Source organism: Diorhabda sublineata, chromosome 4, assembly GCF_026230105.1.
Source record: "Diorhabda sublineata isolate icDioSubl1.1 chromosome 4, icDioSubl1.1, whole genome shotgun sequence".
In the NCBI taxonomy this organism is placed as follows: domain Eukaryota; kingdom Metazoa; phylum Arthropoda; class Insecta; order Coleoptera; family Chrysomelidae; genus Diorhabda; species Diorhabda sublineata.
In genome coordinates this window covers 31,919,079-31,935,686 of record NC_079477.1, presented here as the reverse complement: position 1 = coordinate 31,935,686, position 16,608 = coordinate 31,919,079, and the positions used below count along the sequence as shown (strand labels likewise).

The window sequence follows — 16,608 nt, the reverse complement described above, 5'->3', positions numbered from 1 at the left end:
TCGGTATTATTAATATCGTTACACTTCATTTTATATAATTCGTCCCTCCGCAGAGCTCCTGCGATTCCGAATATTAAAGTAACTTGAAAGATGTTACAAATAATATCTAAGCTCACATCAAAATTTCTTGCTGCATGAGATAATGATCATCTAGAGCTTGCAACAGAAACTTATTAATTTTTTCACAGCAAAATATTTTAGATTTTTTGGGTTTAAAGCCAACTGATTGATTTTTCAAATATAAAATGAGTATTTACTGATGTCTACATCATTATTAACCATTAGGAAGCCTTTTATTTTTGAATAAGTCGACCAAAGTATTGAAGACTTTCCCATTTTCGATTTAGTTTCAAAGTAAGCTAGTAACACTCCATAAAAGAATTATATTCCTTCAAATACTGTTCCCTAGACTTCTCAGGGGTCAAGATTCATAGCCGCTGCAATTGCCGATTCAATAACATTTCTGGTGTGCAGTTTGAACTTTCTTCGGTATTACTCTCCATCACCAATAATAATAATACTACACTCCTTTCAATTAGACACAAAACGGATTTTCTTGAATGAATATCAAGAAATAAAAGTGTGACAGTTTATCAGAGAAACAGGTTGACATGAGAAAAAATTACATGACATGCCCTTCCAGGGCACCCTGGTCTTGAAAGACTGCCCTGCTTATTTTTAGGATTTTGTATAGAAAATATTGCACTTGGTAAAATAATTGGCATCTCTCAGTAAAAGTGAAACACAAGTTATACATCGGTGCTATGTTGATGAACTCCATAATTACACACATTTTTGCTATGAAGATGGATCTTTTATTTATAATATTAACCTCGTACATATTTTATTATTGCAATATTCTATAACATGCCCTATCACAATTGAGGGGAGGGTAACAAGCCACTAAGTCACATATTTGAGTCATTTCAAATCGTAATTATTAATTTTACACAAAAATTATTTTGGTATCAAATTTATTTATAAATATATAGAAATAATCAAACAAAACAAAAAAATATCACTAGGTAACCAAAAACTTATGTAGCTTATTGCCTTTATCAACTAAAAAATTAGACCCTGTTATAAAGTATCAATAATAATTGTTCTCTTAACATCACACAAAATAAACACCTAATTGCTCGTAAAACCCTTGATAAATAAAACGGACAAAAGGTAGTAATTCTTTGAGATCTTTCAGTTTATTTGAACCATTTGAATATTTTAGCGAAAGTTCTGAAAATGTTGGACAATTTTTCAGTTGAACAACTCGTTTTCCTAAATTTACCGACTTGAAAGGCTCATTCAGGTAATATTTTATGAGCCTGGTATTAGGATGCTCTATCTCAAATCGAAAATACCGCACTTTGCTGAAATTTAGGTTTTCTTTTGTGTATTTTTTTTTGTCACATATTTTTTAGAATATCTAAAGCAATAAAAATCTGACTCTGTCATTGGTATTACTTCGAACTGATTTTCTATTTTTGATTCTCGTTATGCCACTCTTCTGGTGAGTATACTTGTTTTAGATATTTTTTATGCTTATGAATAGCGGCAAAATCCCTATCTATTAGTAAGGGTGTATTCTCCAGCACAAGAAAGCGATGTTCCATGACTTTAATTTTATTTTTTACGTACCATCTGTACCCATAAACAAATTACCGTTCAGTTGTCAGTAAAAATTATTAGTTCTTCTGCTTGATATATTTGAAAATAACACTTTCTATTTCGGCGCACCCACGCTTTGTTATGTGTATCATGAATTCTCCACATGTGTTACAGTTATGTACTCCAAGATTGTAAATCCAGGTCTTACTAAGGTAGAACGCCCTTCCTATAGTCAAATCCGGCACTAGAAGAACTTATTGAAGGTCAAAAGAAATAACAAGTTTCTTGTTTGGCTTCTTCAGTTCTTCATTTTCAAGATTAGCTTGCATTCCTTAGTTTGTGTAATTCTGAATTAGCTTTAAATTCTCTTAGTTTAGTTTCGTCGTTTTCAGTTAACTCAAGTAAAGTTTTATACCGATCACATGTTTCAAACGTGTCGCTCTTTAGCAGTTTAAGCCAAATGTTATACAGGCCACAGAAAATCTTTCGATAGGCATCTTCTTTAGCTGATGAAATACCTTATTCTCTACACCATGGAATATAATAGTTAGGTATTGCTTTAATATGATCATGCACACTTTTTACTATTTCCTCAGTTAATCGGTTCTTGCGCTTATAATGTTTACCTCGTTTTTGAAGTCCCAAATCCCTTGCGAATCTGTTTGCAAATAATATATATTGATTTCTATGAATTTTGAAGACCATGAATAGACAGGAATTTCTCCTTGCATATCATTCTATCAACTCCATCTATCTTCACAGAATATGAAAAAGTTTCTGTCCAAGTGGAAATATGTCTTTTTGTCTTCTTGTGGTAATAATCTCTTTTCTTAAGGTACCCTATATAGTGCCGCATTCTGTTCGTCAAATCCCAAATCCAGATAGAATGGTAAAACTGTGTCTTCTTTGCCGAAAAGCAATGACTGCAATGGCATGGACGTCATGATAAGCCAATATTTACTTTAAAAAGTTACCTCTATTTTGCTTAAAAGGGAATAAGCCACATGTTTTTTATACATACCGTAAAATCACTTTATTCGCTAGACCCACTAACATAACTTGATTCCACATAATCTTCATCCTTTACACTATCATCTGATCCGGAGTCCGATACAAAACTAGCAGAACTATTATTGTTTTGGAGGAATTTACGCTCAACACCTATTGAATTTGTCGATGCTATATTAAATTACATGTGGCTTGTCTCCTTCTTGACCAATAAAACACATTCAAATGGTTAGACGCAAGATCGAATCTTTTACGCAGCGTTGCCAAATGTTGACGGATTTGCGAGAAAACACTTCTGGGACTTGTTACCTCTATACCTCAAGATTTTGTTAATTGCGGCTTGTTACCCTCTACATCCAAGCCCCTTAATTAATATGTCACACTCGCAGTGCAGTCGATAAACAGCATAAGAATATTATTTCCATATGTTTGGTTCAATTCATGAAAAATTGATCGACATTTTGTAACAGGTATTGGAATAATCGATTTCGAAAGCTGGAGGCCAATATTTCGACAGAACTTTGGAAAACTAGATGAGTACAAATCAATTTCTATAGCTATAGAGAAAGAAAAACATCCTTTTTGGACTAAAAATCTTTTAATTAAGGAAGCAACACAAAGGTTCGAGGATGCTGCTAAGATATTCATGGCACAAACTTTATTGATTGCAAAAAGATCAAGACCCAAAGCAACTTGGGGATATTATGCATATCCTTATTGTTTTAATATGTCGCCAAATAATATGAAGCAAACGTGTCCTCCTGAAGTCGTAGCAGAAAATGACAGGTAATGAAATAACAATATTCTTAAAACTGCGTCGTAAATTCACTAACGTCACTATTTCAGTAACTTATATCACCATAAAGTAACGAAAGTTGTGCTTTGAATCACTGAACGAACTGAGAGTTAGTTTATCAGTGGCGTGTAGGCCAAGCGGGCCCTTATCCACGGCCTCGCATTTAAAAGGCTCCGCGATTAAAAAATACTTAATAAACAATATGAAGTCGGATTAACTGATTTAGCAATTATAGCTGAACAAATTAATTATAAATCGTTATTACAGGACTTCAATAAGCCAGAAATCCAAAAAACATTACTTGAATTGGACAAATTGAATCAGTTGAGTTACACTTTGGCAAATACAGGAATGAATATGAAATAGCCACGCCCGTCAATGCGCGTTACTAGATGATGGTAGTAGGGATTAGTACGGTCCCTCAAGCAGGTATACTTTACTACTATTTTCAGTTCTATTGTGTCTGTTAGATAGTGGAGAGCACTGCGTGGGTACCTACGTTCATTATTTACCGTACTAATTATTATTACCCTTATTACGTATATTACCCTTTTTGTCATCCGAATACTTTCTTATTTCAACTTCGTTCGTGTCTCTCGCACGTTTCTCGACATTCACTCACCTATATTTGCCAAACTGTACATGATAACAACTTTTTCGAATCTATATGCACCGCGCTTTAATATTTTTTCACTATTATGAGTACGTATGACGAGTTTGAAAATATATAGCTAAATAACTTTTAAGTGAGAAAGTGAGAAAATGGAAAAGTTATGAATTTACCAGCTGCCATTAAATATTTGTTTATGAGAGGCAATACGCAAATAAGGGAGAAGTTATACACTGTGTGCAGAGACTCTGCATTATCATTATCAAAACTATAACAATTAGCGATATCATCGGTTCACAAAATGGTACTGAAAAACCGTCAGATTGAGGCTAGAGAGATAGGAGAGGCGGCTATAGACATATCGAAACAACGTATTTGCCACAGAACATACCCTACGAAGAATCTGCAAACTAAGTTGTTATTCAGTGGAAGCAACATGACGGATTTTCGATGCCAGTGCCCTCGATGGTGCATGGCAGAACTAATCTATTTTCGCGGTTCATTTAAATTTACAAAGCGGAATATCTACATTATTTTATTATACATTTCCATCCAGCTCTGATTTCGCAGTTTCCTGAATTCACGATAAAAAACATCTTGGGACACGTTTATTTATAAAATGATATTTATATACATTTTCAACTAAACCAAGGAAAATTAGTAGACATCATTACAATATCATTTTTAAAATGAAAACTGACAAAATATAGATTTTCCTAACATGTGTGTTATGTGTAAATAAAACTAAACAGAAATAAAACAGTAATTCTGTTGAACAGATTGTAAAATTTGAACGCTTATTTAAGAAAAACATGTACAATAGTATTATTCAAAGTATTGCCCGGCTGAAGCTATGACCTTTTCCTATCTTTCTGGCAATTTGGAGATCCCATCCCAAAAAAACTGCGCCGGCTTGGCAGCCAAGAATGAATCAAGCCAATTTTTGATATTTTGCTCTGATGTGAACCGTATTCCAGTGAGGGCGTTCTGCATCGACCGGAACAAATGGTAGTCAGAAGGGGCAAGGTCTGGGCTATAAGTCGGGTGAGGTCAAACTTCCCATCCACTGTTTTCCAAATAGTTCTTAACCGGAATAGCAACGTGAGGCCGAGCGTTGTCGCGATGGAAAATTATTGCCTCGTGTCTGGTCGCATATTCCGAGCGTTTTTTGGCAACTGCTCTCTTTAAACGGATTAATTGTATTCGGTAGCGTTCTCCATTGATGGTTTTACACGGATTTAGCAGCTCATAATACAGCATTACCTTCGCGCCATGGAAATTCGGTTTTGCCGTTGAATTGGCTGGTTGGCCGGATTTCACATATGATTTTTTGCGCTTGGGGTTGTCGTAATGGATCCATTTCTCATCACCAGTAACAATCCGATGCAAAAATGACTTCCTTCTGTGGCGTTCCAGCAGTAGCATGCAAAATCGCCTTTCGGCTTGAGTTCATATGGAACCCTTACTTTTGAATATATTCAGCTGCTTTTAAACGGTTTGAAATGGCTGATTGAGTGACACCCTAAGGTTCTGTGAGCTCTTCTTGTGTTTGGCAGCAATCTTCATCGAGTAATGCTTCCAGTTCATCATATTCAAACTTTTTTGGCTTCCCAGGACGTTCATCGTCTTCCAAGCCAAAATCGCCACTTTTAAATCGTGCAAACCACTTTTGGCACGTTTGCTCAGCTAGAGCTTCTTCACCATAAACGTCCACCAAAATACAATGACTTCCGAAGGCATTTTTCTTCATATTAAAGTAATGAAGAAGAGCCTCTAGCAAAAACACTTTTTCAGAATCAAAGTTCGACATATTTGAGTGAAATAAAATTATTGTTGTTAACGCTTCAAATGTATGACATATACTGAAAAGACGTACAATAACAGTAGCTTTCCAAAGCAGGTTCGGAATATTGGAACGATGTAATATTATACAAGTTACGCCATCTCTTATCGAACCGCACGAATTAACGTCGTTTAAGCAAAAGAAGTCGAATTTTTTGCATTCCATTCCAGATGAAACTTTTAGGACGAAAAACAGCCTATAAAGTGGATTACAAGACGGTTTTATCGTTCGGAAAAGGAATGGTGGGCGTTTGTTGGGGTAGTCATTGAATTCTTCAAAAAGATAAAACAATAAAAATAGTATCACGCATTACTTCCTAAAATAAAGAAAGAAATTCCAAAAAGCGTTTGCAACTAAACAAAAAGAAAGTGCTTTTTCATTAAGACAACGCATCTCCTCGCATTTCGGTGCTTGCCAGACCTAAATTCACAAATTGCATTTCTTGTTTCGTAACTTTAGAGTTTTACTTTCAGGAGAAGGATATTCATCAAAGGAGGACTTCATCGCATACTATTTTGAAGAGAAAGAGGGCAACTATTATTTGAAAAGCTTTAAAAGGTTAAAGCATCGCTGGGCTAAGTGTATAGTCTTAAAAGTAGACTATGCTGAATAGAGAAACGATAATGGAAACAAATATCTTGTTTCTTTATTAGGTCGAAAACTTTTCAAACAACTCTCGTACAATGAGAATTTTGCTTTTATTACCATAACAAAGGCTTGTTGAAAATAAATATCACGGTTTTATAGAAAATATCGGCAGTTTAAAAGTTGAGGCCCCCTTACATTAAAATGGACCTATTTTGGTAATTTCCTCAAAGTTTGAAATGAACTCGAAATTTTGGGAATAAAAATTTTAGTTGGGTCACTAGATAGTATTAGAAATATAAGGTTTTACACAATAACAGAACATTACTTTGTTCATTGTAATCCAATTCGTTTTATTTTTTTGAAAATACGTACGAAGGTCGGGTTAGATTTAAAACAATTATTCATTCTTGTATTTCTACAACATTTTAGGTATATTCGTTCTAACCGGAAAAGTACTTTTAAACGTCTCAGAGCAAAGAGGAAGTGAGTTAATTTCCCATTGTGCTCCCATAAGCTGCTATCATTCATCAACATTTGTGATGTTTTATCCCAAGCATAAAATTTTTCACGCTTCAACAAATAAATCATGAGATTACAGATAATGATGTAATTCTTATGTAACATGTGATGTTCACCTCATACAGTGAGGTTCTATTTGATTATGAATGTAAATTAAAAATCCTAGAACCAGCCATTTTTTACATATTATGGAATTACCTTTTCTGAATAAAATTATTGAACGCACTAAAAAAAAATTAAATAGAAAGGACTAGTGTATGAAAAGGACAATTTCAATCTTTTCAATAATGTAACAGTTTTGATTTTTTTGCTAGATTAGAATATAAGGCATTGGATGGGATATATCGAATTTGAATAGAATCCTTATGGCACAATTTCAAGTATTCGGCAAGTGGAATAGAAAAAAAAAATACAGTGATTTTCTAAGTTAGATATACGAGGTGTATCTATTAAAACATAAGATTATTGATGTTACAAAAAGAGTCACCATGCACTAAATTCCAGCACAGACAGCTGTGCTTGTGAAGTGTACAAATCTGTATAGATGTCCTAAGCTTGCAACAGAGTTATCTTAATGTTTATCTAGAAAAATATTAAGTGTATCTATCATTCACAACAAGTTGTTTATTTATCTTCCGAGACATAATGAAATGAAGGCTTGTCAGTTATTTAGTGTGACGTATTGTGGTGTATGATAAGAAATTCGTTGATTTTATACTCGAAATTGTTTGTTTCGAGATGTATACTGTTATGTTGTACATTTGAATAATGATAAAAATGTACTTAATAATGAATTTATTACCAACAAAAATAAGTACACCAGGCGTTATCGACGTAGTTCGGACAGGAAGTGTCGCCTTGACGGAGAGTTACTGAGATTTAAGCTTACATTGGGTAAGTAATTAAATGGAATGTCATTTTTTCAACTACCATTTCCTCCATGCCATCTTCACTACAAGTTACAGGAGTTTTATCTACACACCGCTGTTCAGATACTGTTTCTACTTCCCCTGATATATATCATTTATTTTTGCTTTTTTAATTTGATCATTATGTAATTTTTTAAGCCTAGTACCTTTTTAATGGTAGCTTTCATTTTTATGTTAATAATCTCTCATCATAACCTCTTCTCCCTCTTTACAATCCTCATACACACCTCCCAATTGTAAATTGTGACTCTTATTTGATTTCAAAACATCAAATGTTTTTACATTTCTACCTATCATCAATTTGAATGGTGTTTCTTTTGTCGAGCAGTGGATTAAATTTCTGTAATTCAATAGATATCTGCTAATTATTAAACTTTCAGCTTGTGCTTCATTTTCATTGTCTAATAATGTAGCTTTTAAATTTTATTTAAAGACACATGTTGTGGGCGAGAATTGCATTTTCAAGAGTGCGCATAATTGGTTATATGTCTTCTGGCTGAGTTTTGAAGGAGTTTAGAGATCCCTAAGAATCTTATATGTATCTTGCTCAATATATGTTGTCGCTTTTAGGATTGAAGCTCTCTATTGCCCCAATCAAAGACATGATTAATTCTAACCTCAATATGTATAGACAAATTTTCACTGTACTTTTACACTGGCTTCTAGGTAATTTTTCCGCTGTGAGTGGAAGGGTTCTCGTCGCCAAATGTTATGTTATTACTTGAAAAATGATAAAAATATACTTAATAATGAATTTATTACTAATACAAGTAAGTACACCATGCGTTATAGACGTAATTCGGACAGGAAATGTCGTCTTTTTCATCATCCTGACAAATGACATATTGTTGTGTCTAAAACATCCAACGCCGTGTCTACAATACCACACATATACGATTGGTTTCGCCAAGAAAAATGTATTTTGACATTCTATACTCCTTAGTTGCTCCCTGCAACCTGGTGAACCAGTTCTCCAGCCAAATGGCCGATGAGAGGGAATAATACAGCCGCAGCCGCAACCTCAAATTAAATTTAAAATAAACAAAAAAAAACACAAAATTCCAAAAAACCCAAAAATAAAAAACAAACCGAGAAGAGCCGTTTTTACTTCCAAGCTCCACTTCATTTTCTTCGGTCAAAATCCCCCGTTAGAAATAGTTAGGCAAACACAACCCAACGAAACCACCACAACCCCAGCCCTGTAGAGGAACTATTGCTATATCAGGGCCTACTCAAACAAACCACATTCCTTACAACAATCCTCCTTATCCTACCAAACTTTAACCAACGAATCTCTCTCTCTCTCTCCTTAGTTGCTAAGAAAATGTTCTTGGCTGTTAAATGATGTACCCTCGTAACATTTCATTATTGTTTAAAAGACAAAGTCAGCAATAGATACATAAGTACTTTTTGTTCAGATAAGGTTTTAGACTACTGAAATTGTCGATATAATCGTAGACGAAAATCTAATTGAATATAGAATTCTGAATCATTTGAAGCGCCATATCACATACTATGTTTCCATTCTAATATACGAGTAGGGGTAGTGATAAAAGAAGTCTATAATTTTATTCAGAAAGTGGAGATTTTTTATATGAAACGTGTTTCAATATTTTTCAACTAGATTCATAATTTATATTAATAAAAATTGTTAGAACACAATAACATTATTAAATCTATACTGTAACGATTTATATGGGGTGTGATTCATCACCTATTACGTAAGAAATTTCACAAATTGAACAAGATAAATATTTTTCGAAAAATAATTTGATTTGGAAAGAATTTCTTAATTTTTCCAATCCTTATGGAATCTAAAACAAATAATATATTTTCAACACAGAACAAAGTAGTTTACAAAAGTGTTGCAAAACTTATAAAAAGATTTTGTTTTTGTAGAGAGAAGCCAATGTGTATTTTCTGTCAAATATCCATGTCACAGTAAAAGACTTTGTCCTATTAGGGCCCTCTTGAAAGCTATTTTGAAGTGGTCACCACTATTATACCACCACTGTTATAGGTAATAATATACTACTCGTAATTTGATTTGTTATAAGTTAAATCAGTAATTTAGAAGTAGAATTCAGTCGGTTCAGCACGAGGAATAAAACACATGAAATATCTTCATGGTTTTGATTCATTTCTCCAAAAGTACTCATAAGAAAGATAAAGTATTTACTATTTTTGAAGAGGTACTTGAATAATGTATAAGTGAACCTCATTTTCATTTGATATTTGGGGGGTTGTTTGTGTCCGTACCCACTGAAGAGTTGATGTAATTAAATGGAAAATCAGTCTACAGGCATTCCCACTTAAAAATAAGTGTGACTTAACTGTGCATATTTTTGAAGTGTATTGATACCCTGTATGGGTGAGAAAAAGACTAAATTATATAGGAGACAGATTAAAATGAAAATATATATCGAGCTCTTTTAATGGACACTCTGGAAGAGTATGTTTTTAATAAAATTATAATTCAAACAGTTTTTCACCAATAACAGTTTCAATCTGCAACAAACTATGAGCAACACCTAATATGAAATAGACTTTGTTGCTACCTTTGAAATATGACACACTTAATGTTTCTTTTTGAAATTTGAATGAAGCTTCAGCACTCTATACAATAATGTGGTTTTAAAAATATTTTTCTTGTTCAATCTACTAGTACGGGAGGTATGGAGTCCTAAACGGCTACTCTGTATGAGTATATTCATAACAGGAATTTATTTTTCAGACTAAAATGGTTATTCCACCTTACAGACAATTTTTACCCGTCAGTTTATATAGGAAACTCGAGTTATTCAATGGTAGATAAAATTAAAATGGTTAAAGGAAGAATTAATGAATCGATTAGAATAAGAAATAGTTTGAACGTTAGAAAAAATATCATTCTATATTTTTGGTTCAAGTACCAAGATACAAACAAATTTTTGTCCAAGGTAAGTAGTTAAAATAAAAAAAAATATCATAGACTCATATGTTAATAACATTTAAGCTTATAAATTCAGGAGGTAATAGAAGACGTGAAAATAATTTTTTTTCTCATACGATCCCTTGTTTCTGAGTTTTATATGCCTTTAAAGTTGCGAAATCGGTACTTTTATTTAATTATATTTTCTAAATTATACATTCGAACATTATGAACTTTTAATGGGTGATTATGTATGACCATGTTTGAGGAAATTAATAATTCCACACTACTATCTGAAGGCCAGGGGCGGCTCATGCCCAATGGTCGCCATAAAGAGACATTCTGTAAAAAATTATCATAAACTGTAATTATTTATTGAAAATACTTACAGGAGGTATTAAAACACAATAAAATATTTCTAATTGTATGCTTACTGTCAAACATCGTGTTACTTACATAAGGAAAAAATTGAAATGCAGAAAAATTTAGTTGGTTAGCTTACAACTTATCAAATAAAAACACAAACCAAATATAATGAATGTTCGAATAGGGTAACCTGCACTTCTACATAGGATATTTCTTTGAATTTGGAAGAACATTTCAGGATTTTGCCTTATAGCATCACAAGTTTATTCTATCGATCATTTTGTTCCTTGTATCGGGGTACCAGTGATTACAGCCATTATTGGTTAATTGTTTGTTGACTATAGTTGATAGTTGAGGTGTTTCATAAAACAGAAATATGCAACGACATCAAAAAGACAATATCAGCAATCAATACTTATATTATAGATTCTTGCGGAACTTATGATCCGTCTCTTTTCTTGTTTCAGTCGTTTAACAAGTTTAAATATAGTACTTGATTAAAATTAGTAGTAGTAGAGGCCAAGAAAAGTGTTAATATTATTAGATTTGTTCCTCCAATTCCTAACAAAATTGAAATAAAGTAAAATAATCACAATTAAAAAGATATTCCCGAGAAAAATAGGAGGAATCATAAGAAGAGACTAAATGAGAATAAACAGAAACAGATGAATAAAGCACATAAACTCATTATTGGCAAAAAGCTAGTTTTGCCATGTACTTAGAATGGATGTATGAAAAGAATATGTCAGTCACGTCATAAATCTCGAGACCATATTGTAATTATAAGATCCTGAATAGTAACTCATTAAATAAATTATTTATATTTAGTCTGTTAAGAATAAAAATAAAAGACAAAACGTGACAGTTTAAACCCATTAAATCTGGAGTTCCACAAGGCAGTGTTTTTAGAACCAATACTGTACATAATATTCCACCGCCGACCTCCCAGTCTCTAATTACATCATAACTGACACATTATTCTCTCGACCCACAAATGTATCAAATCGCAACACATAACTTTTACACTAAGAAAATAATATCTTTGAATATACATCAACAACGTTAGTTCCACAATAATCTTGCATTAAATATCTAGGAATGCACCTAGATGCCAAATTAAACTGAAGAGAATTGTATTGGTTGCTAGGCAGAAGTTGTACATCCAATCTGGACATGTAACAAATCGAATATAGCCGTTGTACAAAAGGCACAATCTAAGATTCTACGGGTAACTTTTGATACTCTCTAGAACGTTTCAAACCAGATGATACATGAAGACCTTGTAACTGCAACAATACAACAAAGAAGCCAAATACATTTCGAAAGGCTGGAATCAAACGTTAGTCCTCTACTCCAACTATTGGTGCAATGAAGAGATGACCGAAGACTAAAAAGAAACTGACCAGACCTAAAATGAAGTGTGGAGAACATTCTTCTCACTGGAGAAGACTCATCAGGACAAATCTGAGGTTTTTATCATTGTAATATCCAAGTCAACAAAATAACCAATAGAATTGAATGTCTCCAACAAAATGTCTTAACCGAAAGGGGCAGTATATAGAAAATATTGTATCTCACCAGATATGAATTTGAAATTTTGTACTTGTTTGTAATTCTCTCCAAAAACTACATTTAAAGCGTTAATATGTTTTTTAGGAAGATTTGTTAAATCTTTTTACCGTAATATCAAAGAGCAATATCGATGGTGTGGTCATTTGGGGAAGCAGTAATGATGTGAATACTAAACAAAAGTGCTTAGAACTTCATCAGTATATTGACGATGTACTAGGACCAATACTTAGCCATATTTTAGTAAATTAGTAGATTGAAGCCTTCTTTTGATAAAGCGTACTATAGTGTTTGTGATACTGACAAAAAGTGTTACTTTTTAGAGGTTAGTATGCAATCAAACACTGCCTTCAATATAAAATTGTTTTATTGACTTAATTTTTTCTACAAATCCGTTATATACAAAATGATAATAAATAATTTACAAATATAATTATAAAATTCTTTATTGGGAAACTTATTTCTGACGGTTATAGTTTCAAGCACATATACAAGATGCAACAAAAATGTAGGTCAACCAATTCAACCTCATTCTCGAGTCAATAATTACTCGATTGAATGAAGATGAATACACAAGAAAAGTTGTAGCCCATGGAAAAAAGAAAATGAAAATCGATTTTTTGCCGATAATCTATCAACTGTTCAATATTTGATAATGAAAATGGATTCATGCCATTCTTATCGTAAGATTTTCTTTTCGTATAAACCTCTAAAACCTCCCATACTTTTCTTTACCTTACAATAGGTTTTGTGACACCATTGATTTATTACATAATTATTCAATTTTTTTTACCTCCTAGCACTTTACGGAAAAGACACTTTTTCATTGTCCTTCAAATATTTTTATGGATGAATAACAAATATTTGCTCTAATAATTGCATGCTCTCAATTATTTTACATTTTGAGAGGGATAAGAAAAATTGAAGTTACAGTTAGAATGGTTCATACGTTTGCAAAAATGACAAATATACATTCAATTTTGGGTACGCCTGGACAGATATAATATAGCAAATTCGAGGCGTTACGTAGAAAATATCCCAAAATAATATCTTTTATTAATCACTCTACCCTTATTTGGAGTATTAAAAATTATTTCCCAATTTTTAGTTTGGTTAGCATATTTCTTAGTTTTTTTTTTATTCCAAGTAGGTACAACTCATCCAAAAAGTAGCTAAATTAAGCGATTGCACATGTCATGATGGTTGGCTAAAAGTAGTACCAGATATCAAAATATAAACGAATCGCTTTCCTGATCTGGAGCGTGACATGAATTTATGAAATTATTGTGATATTATCGGTCCTTAACAAGTGTTCGAAATTTCAAATCAATCCGTAGTTTTGAAGTGCTAAATAATTGACTGGTTACATTTAATCTCACCAAACTAACATAAAAAACGCTCTGGCAATAAAGAAGTTATACATTCATTTTCATTACAAAATATTCAGGAAATTTTGAAAAATTCGATTTTCATTTTATATTTTCCCAAAAACTGTAACATTTTTTGTGCGTGCACACATTTATTTTAATTATTTTTGACCCAAGATATGTGGTTCAATTTGTGACTAACCTTTGTGTTGCAACCAATATATTTAAAACTTCTGAATAGTACTTTGAAAAACAGTTCAGCAAACATTATCATAATCTTCCCTGAAGATGTGCGTGTTTCAATGTTAGTTGGCTTTCAATAGCCTTCTATTTAGTTGTGTATATTTTTCGTTTTTTAATTTTTCAATTTTTATTGTGAACAGAATCTGACTTATTTTTATTGAAATAAATTATGTTTCACATGACTTATTGTATATTTAATTTTGTATTTATGATTTGGGCTACCACTTTATATATATTTCAATACTGAGATGTGCTTTACTACAAGGATTATTTGTTTGAAGATGTCACCACTTAACAATATAAGTTGAAAGGAAATACGCCGAGACAGCTAAAAACTAAAAACCAGCGTTATCATCGTAAAAGTTCACCAAATGATACTGGAACATTGTCGGATTAAGGTTAGAAAGATAGAAGACGTAAACGGCATATCAAAATAACGCATTTCCATATACTGATTGATGAATAATTCATGCGTAAGCTATCCACACGGTGGGTGCCACTTTGGCCAAAATTATATTCGAATTAACATTTCTTAGGTCTCAATATCGTGGTTTAAGTGAAATGAGACGGATTTTTTGCGTCGATTCATAACTGTAGATGAAACCTGGATCCACAACTACATTCCTGAAACAAAAAAACGATCAAGACATAGATTTGGGCAAGCCTGCTCCTAAAAAGTATAGTCATAACGGGTTGTGTTGATAGACATCTTCAAAAAGGTAAAAGAATAACATGAGAGTGTCACGGATTATCACTTTATAAGATAAAGTGAGAAATTGCAAAAGAGCGACATCATTTGAAGAAAAAGGAAATACTTTGCAAACAGGACAACACACCTTCTCACACTTCAGTGATTGCCATGACTTAAATTCATGAATTGCCCTTCAAATTGGTTGACTTCCCACTGTATATCATTTCCAGCCCCCAGAGACTTTTTTCTGTTTCCTAACCCTAAGTTTCACTTTCAGGATAGATTTTCATTTTGAGGAGAAAGGGGTAGATCGGATACGCTTAAAATGAAACTTTTCAAGCAACTCTTCTATTTATGTGTGAATGAATGCTATGATTGTAAGCTAACAATGATTAAATTATTTTATTTTCAATGGATTCATTCTTTGGAGATTTTTGATTTAATTTTTAACATTAAATAATACTTCAGCAATTCCATTTGATTCAAAATGTTTTTTTTTAATTCATGAGTTTCTTATAACTTTTCATAACAGAAAGTTTCCACTCAGTTCCACATTATATTTTGAATTCGTGTATAAGTTTATATGGATGCTGATCGATTAGACCAATTTAATAACAGTTAACAAAATCACTTTAAGAATTTTTTAATAAGTTTGAAGAATGATTTTTCGTGAAAATGAAGACAATATTTTGCTTCAAATACTACATTTACATTCACAAAATTAAAATTACAATATCAACAAGACCAACAACACTGTTTCCTCATATCTTCCTAGTTATTTACAGCTGTATGACAGAAGTAAAGATCAGGCTATAACCTTCAACACTACTTAGATAAATTTAAGATATCTTGAGAAATATTTTGTTTATTAGCACAATGTCCTTCATATTTATTGAATAAACAAATAACCTTATTACTAATAATTCAGAGACGTTGTCACAATACGCTGTCAGTACTGTCGGAGCTCCGGGATTCAGATTTTTGGTGTCGTTTTCTGGATTTCCTTTTACTTCTTCCTTCGTGTCGAGTTTTTGAATGTTTCCTAAAAAATAAATATGAAATTTGTTTTAATACGTTCCTAAGGAAAATCAACCCCTAATTTGTTATTTCAATAATTCAATTATGTTGAGTTTTAAAAACCTATGAGGAGAGAAAAGCCGAAAGGGCCACAAAAGTGGCTACTAATAACAACTAATAATGTCTAAAATTAATGGACCAAGTTTTGGCAAGATACTGCTATTATATGGAGTACGAATTCAACTAGAATGTATGGGCCATCAATAGAGGACTTCTAGAGAGAATCCAAGATAATCTTTACAAAGCCCTACAAGTTATAATCAGCAAACTGCCAATATACTAATTGATAAGGAAAAAGGTTCTAAGCTGGAAGCATAGAGCTGAATCTCTAAGAACAACGAAAATAAAGGAACAAATTATAAAAGAATGATAAGGCTAGTAAAACCTGAATGAAGAACCAAATGACTAACACCTAACTATTGATGTAATATAAACACAGAAATCCAACTTGTATATGCCCAGCATACCATACTCTAATGTCAGCAT

General features: G+C 32.5%; 2 protein-coding genes across 10 annotated transcripts in view; one reads left to right on the top strand and one right to left on the bottom strand.

Moving 5' to 3' along the window:
- Positions 1–13,100, top strand: part of LOC130443060 (hyaluronidase-like) — a 26,135-nt gene extending 13,035 nt beyond the window's left edge. For all 8 annotated transcript variants that reach the window (XM_056777519.1, XM_056777517.1, XM_056777516.1 and 5 more), the window contains 3 exons: positions 3,084–3,399; positions 10,633–10,837; positions 12,832–13,100. In XM_056777519.1, the coding sequence (XP_056633497.1) occupies positions 3,084–3,399; positions 10,633–10,837; positions 12,832–12,996 (686 nt within the window). In that variant the 3' untranslated portion in view covers positions 12,997–13,100. The remainder of the gene's footprint in view (positions 1–3,083; positions 3,400–10,632; positions 10,838–12,831) is intronic.
- The window catches only part of LOC130443059 (splicing factor, suppressor of white-apricot homolog), a 19,184-nt gene continuing 15,669 nt past the window's right edge, over positions 13,094–16,608 (bottom strand). Inside the window, exons 10-11 of one of the 2 annotated variants that reach the window (XM_056777509.1) lie at positions 15,955–16,087; positions 13,094–14,978 (exon numbers count right to left, since the gene is read on the bottom strand). In XM_056777509.1, the coding sequence (XP_056633487.1) occupies positions 15,982–16,087 (106 nt within the window). In that variant the 3' untranslated portion in view covers positions 13,094–14,978; positions 15,955–15,981. Of the gene's footprint in view, positions 16,088–16,608 lie in introns of both variants that reach the window. The other variant, XM_056777510.1, reaches the window with a different exon arrangement.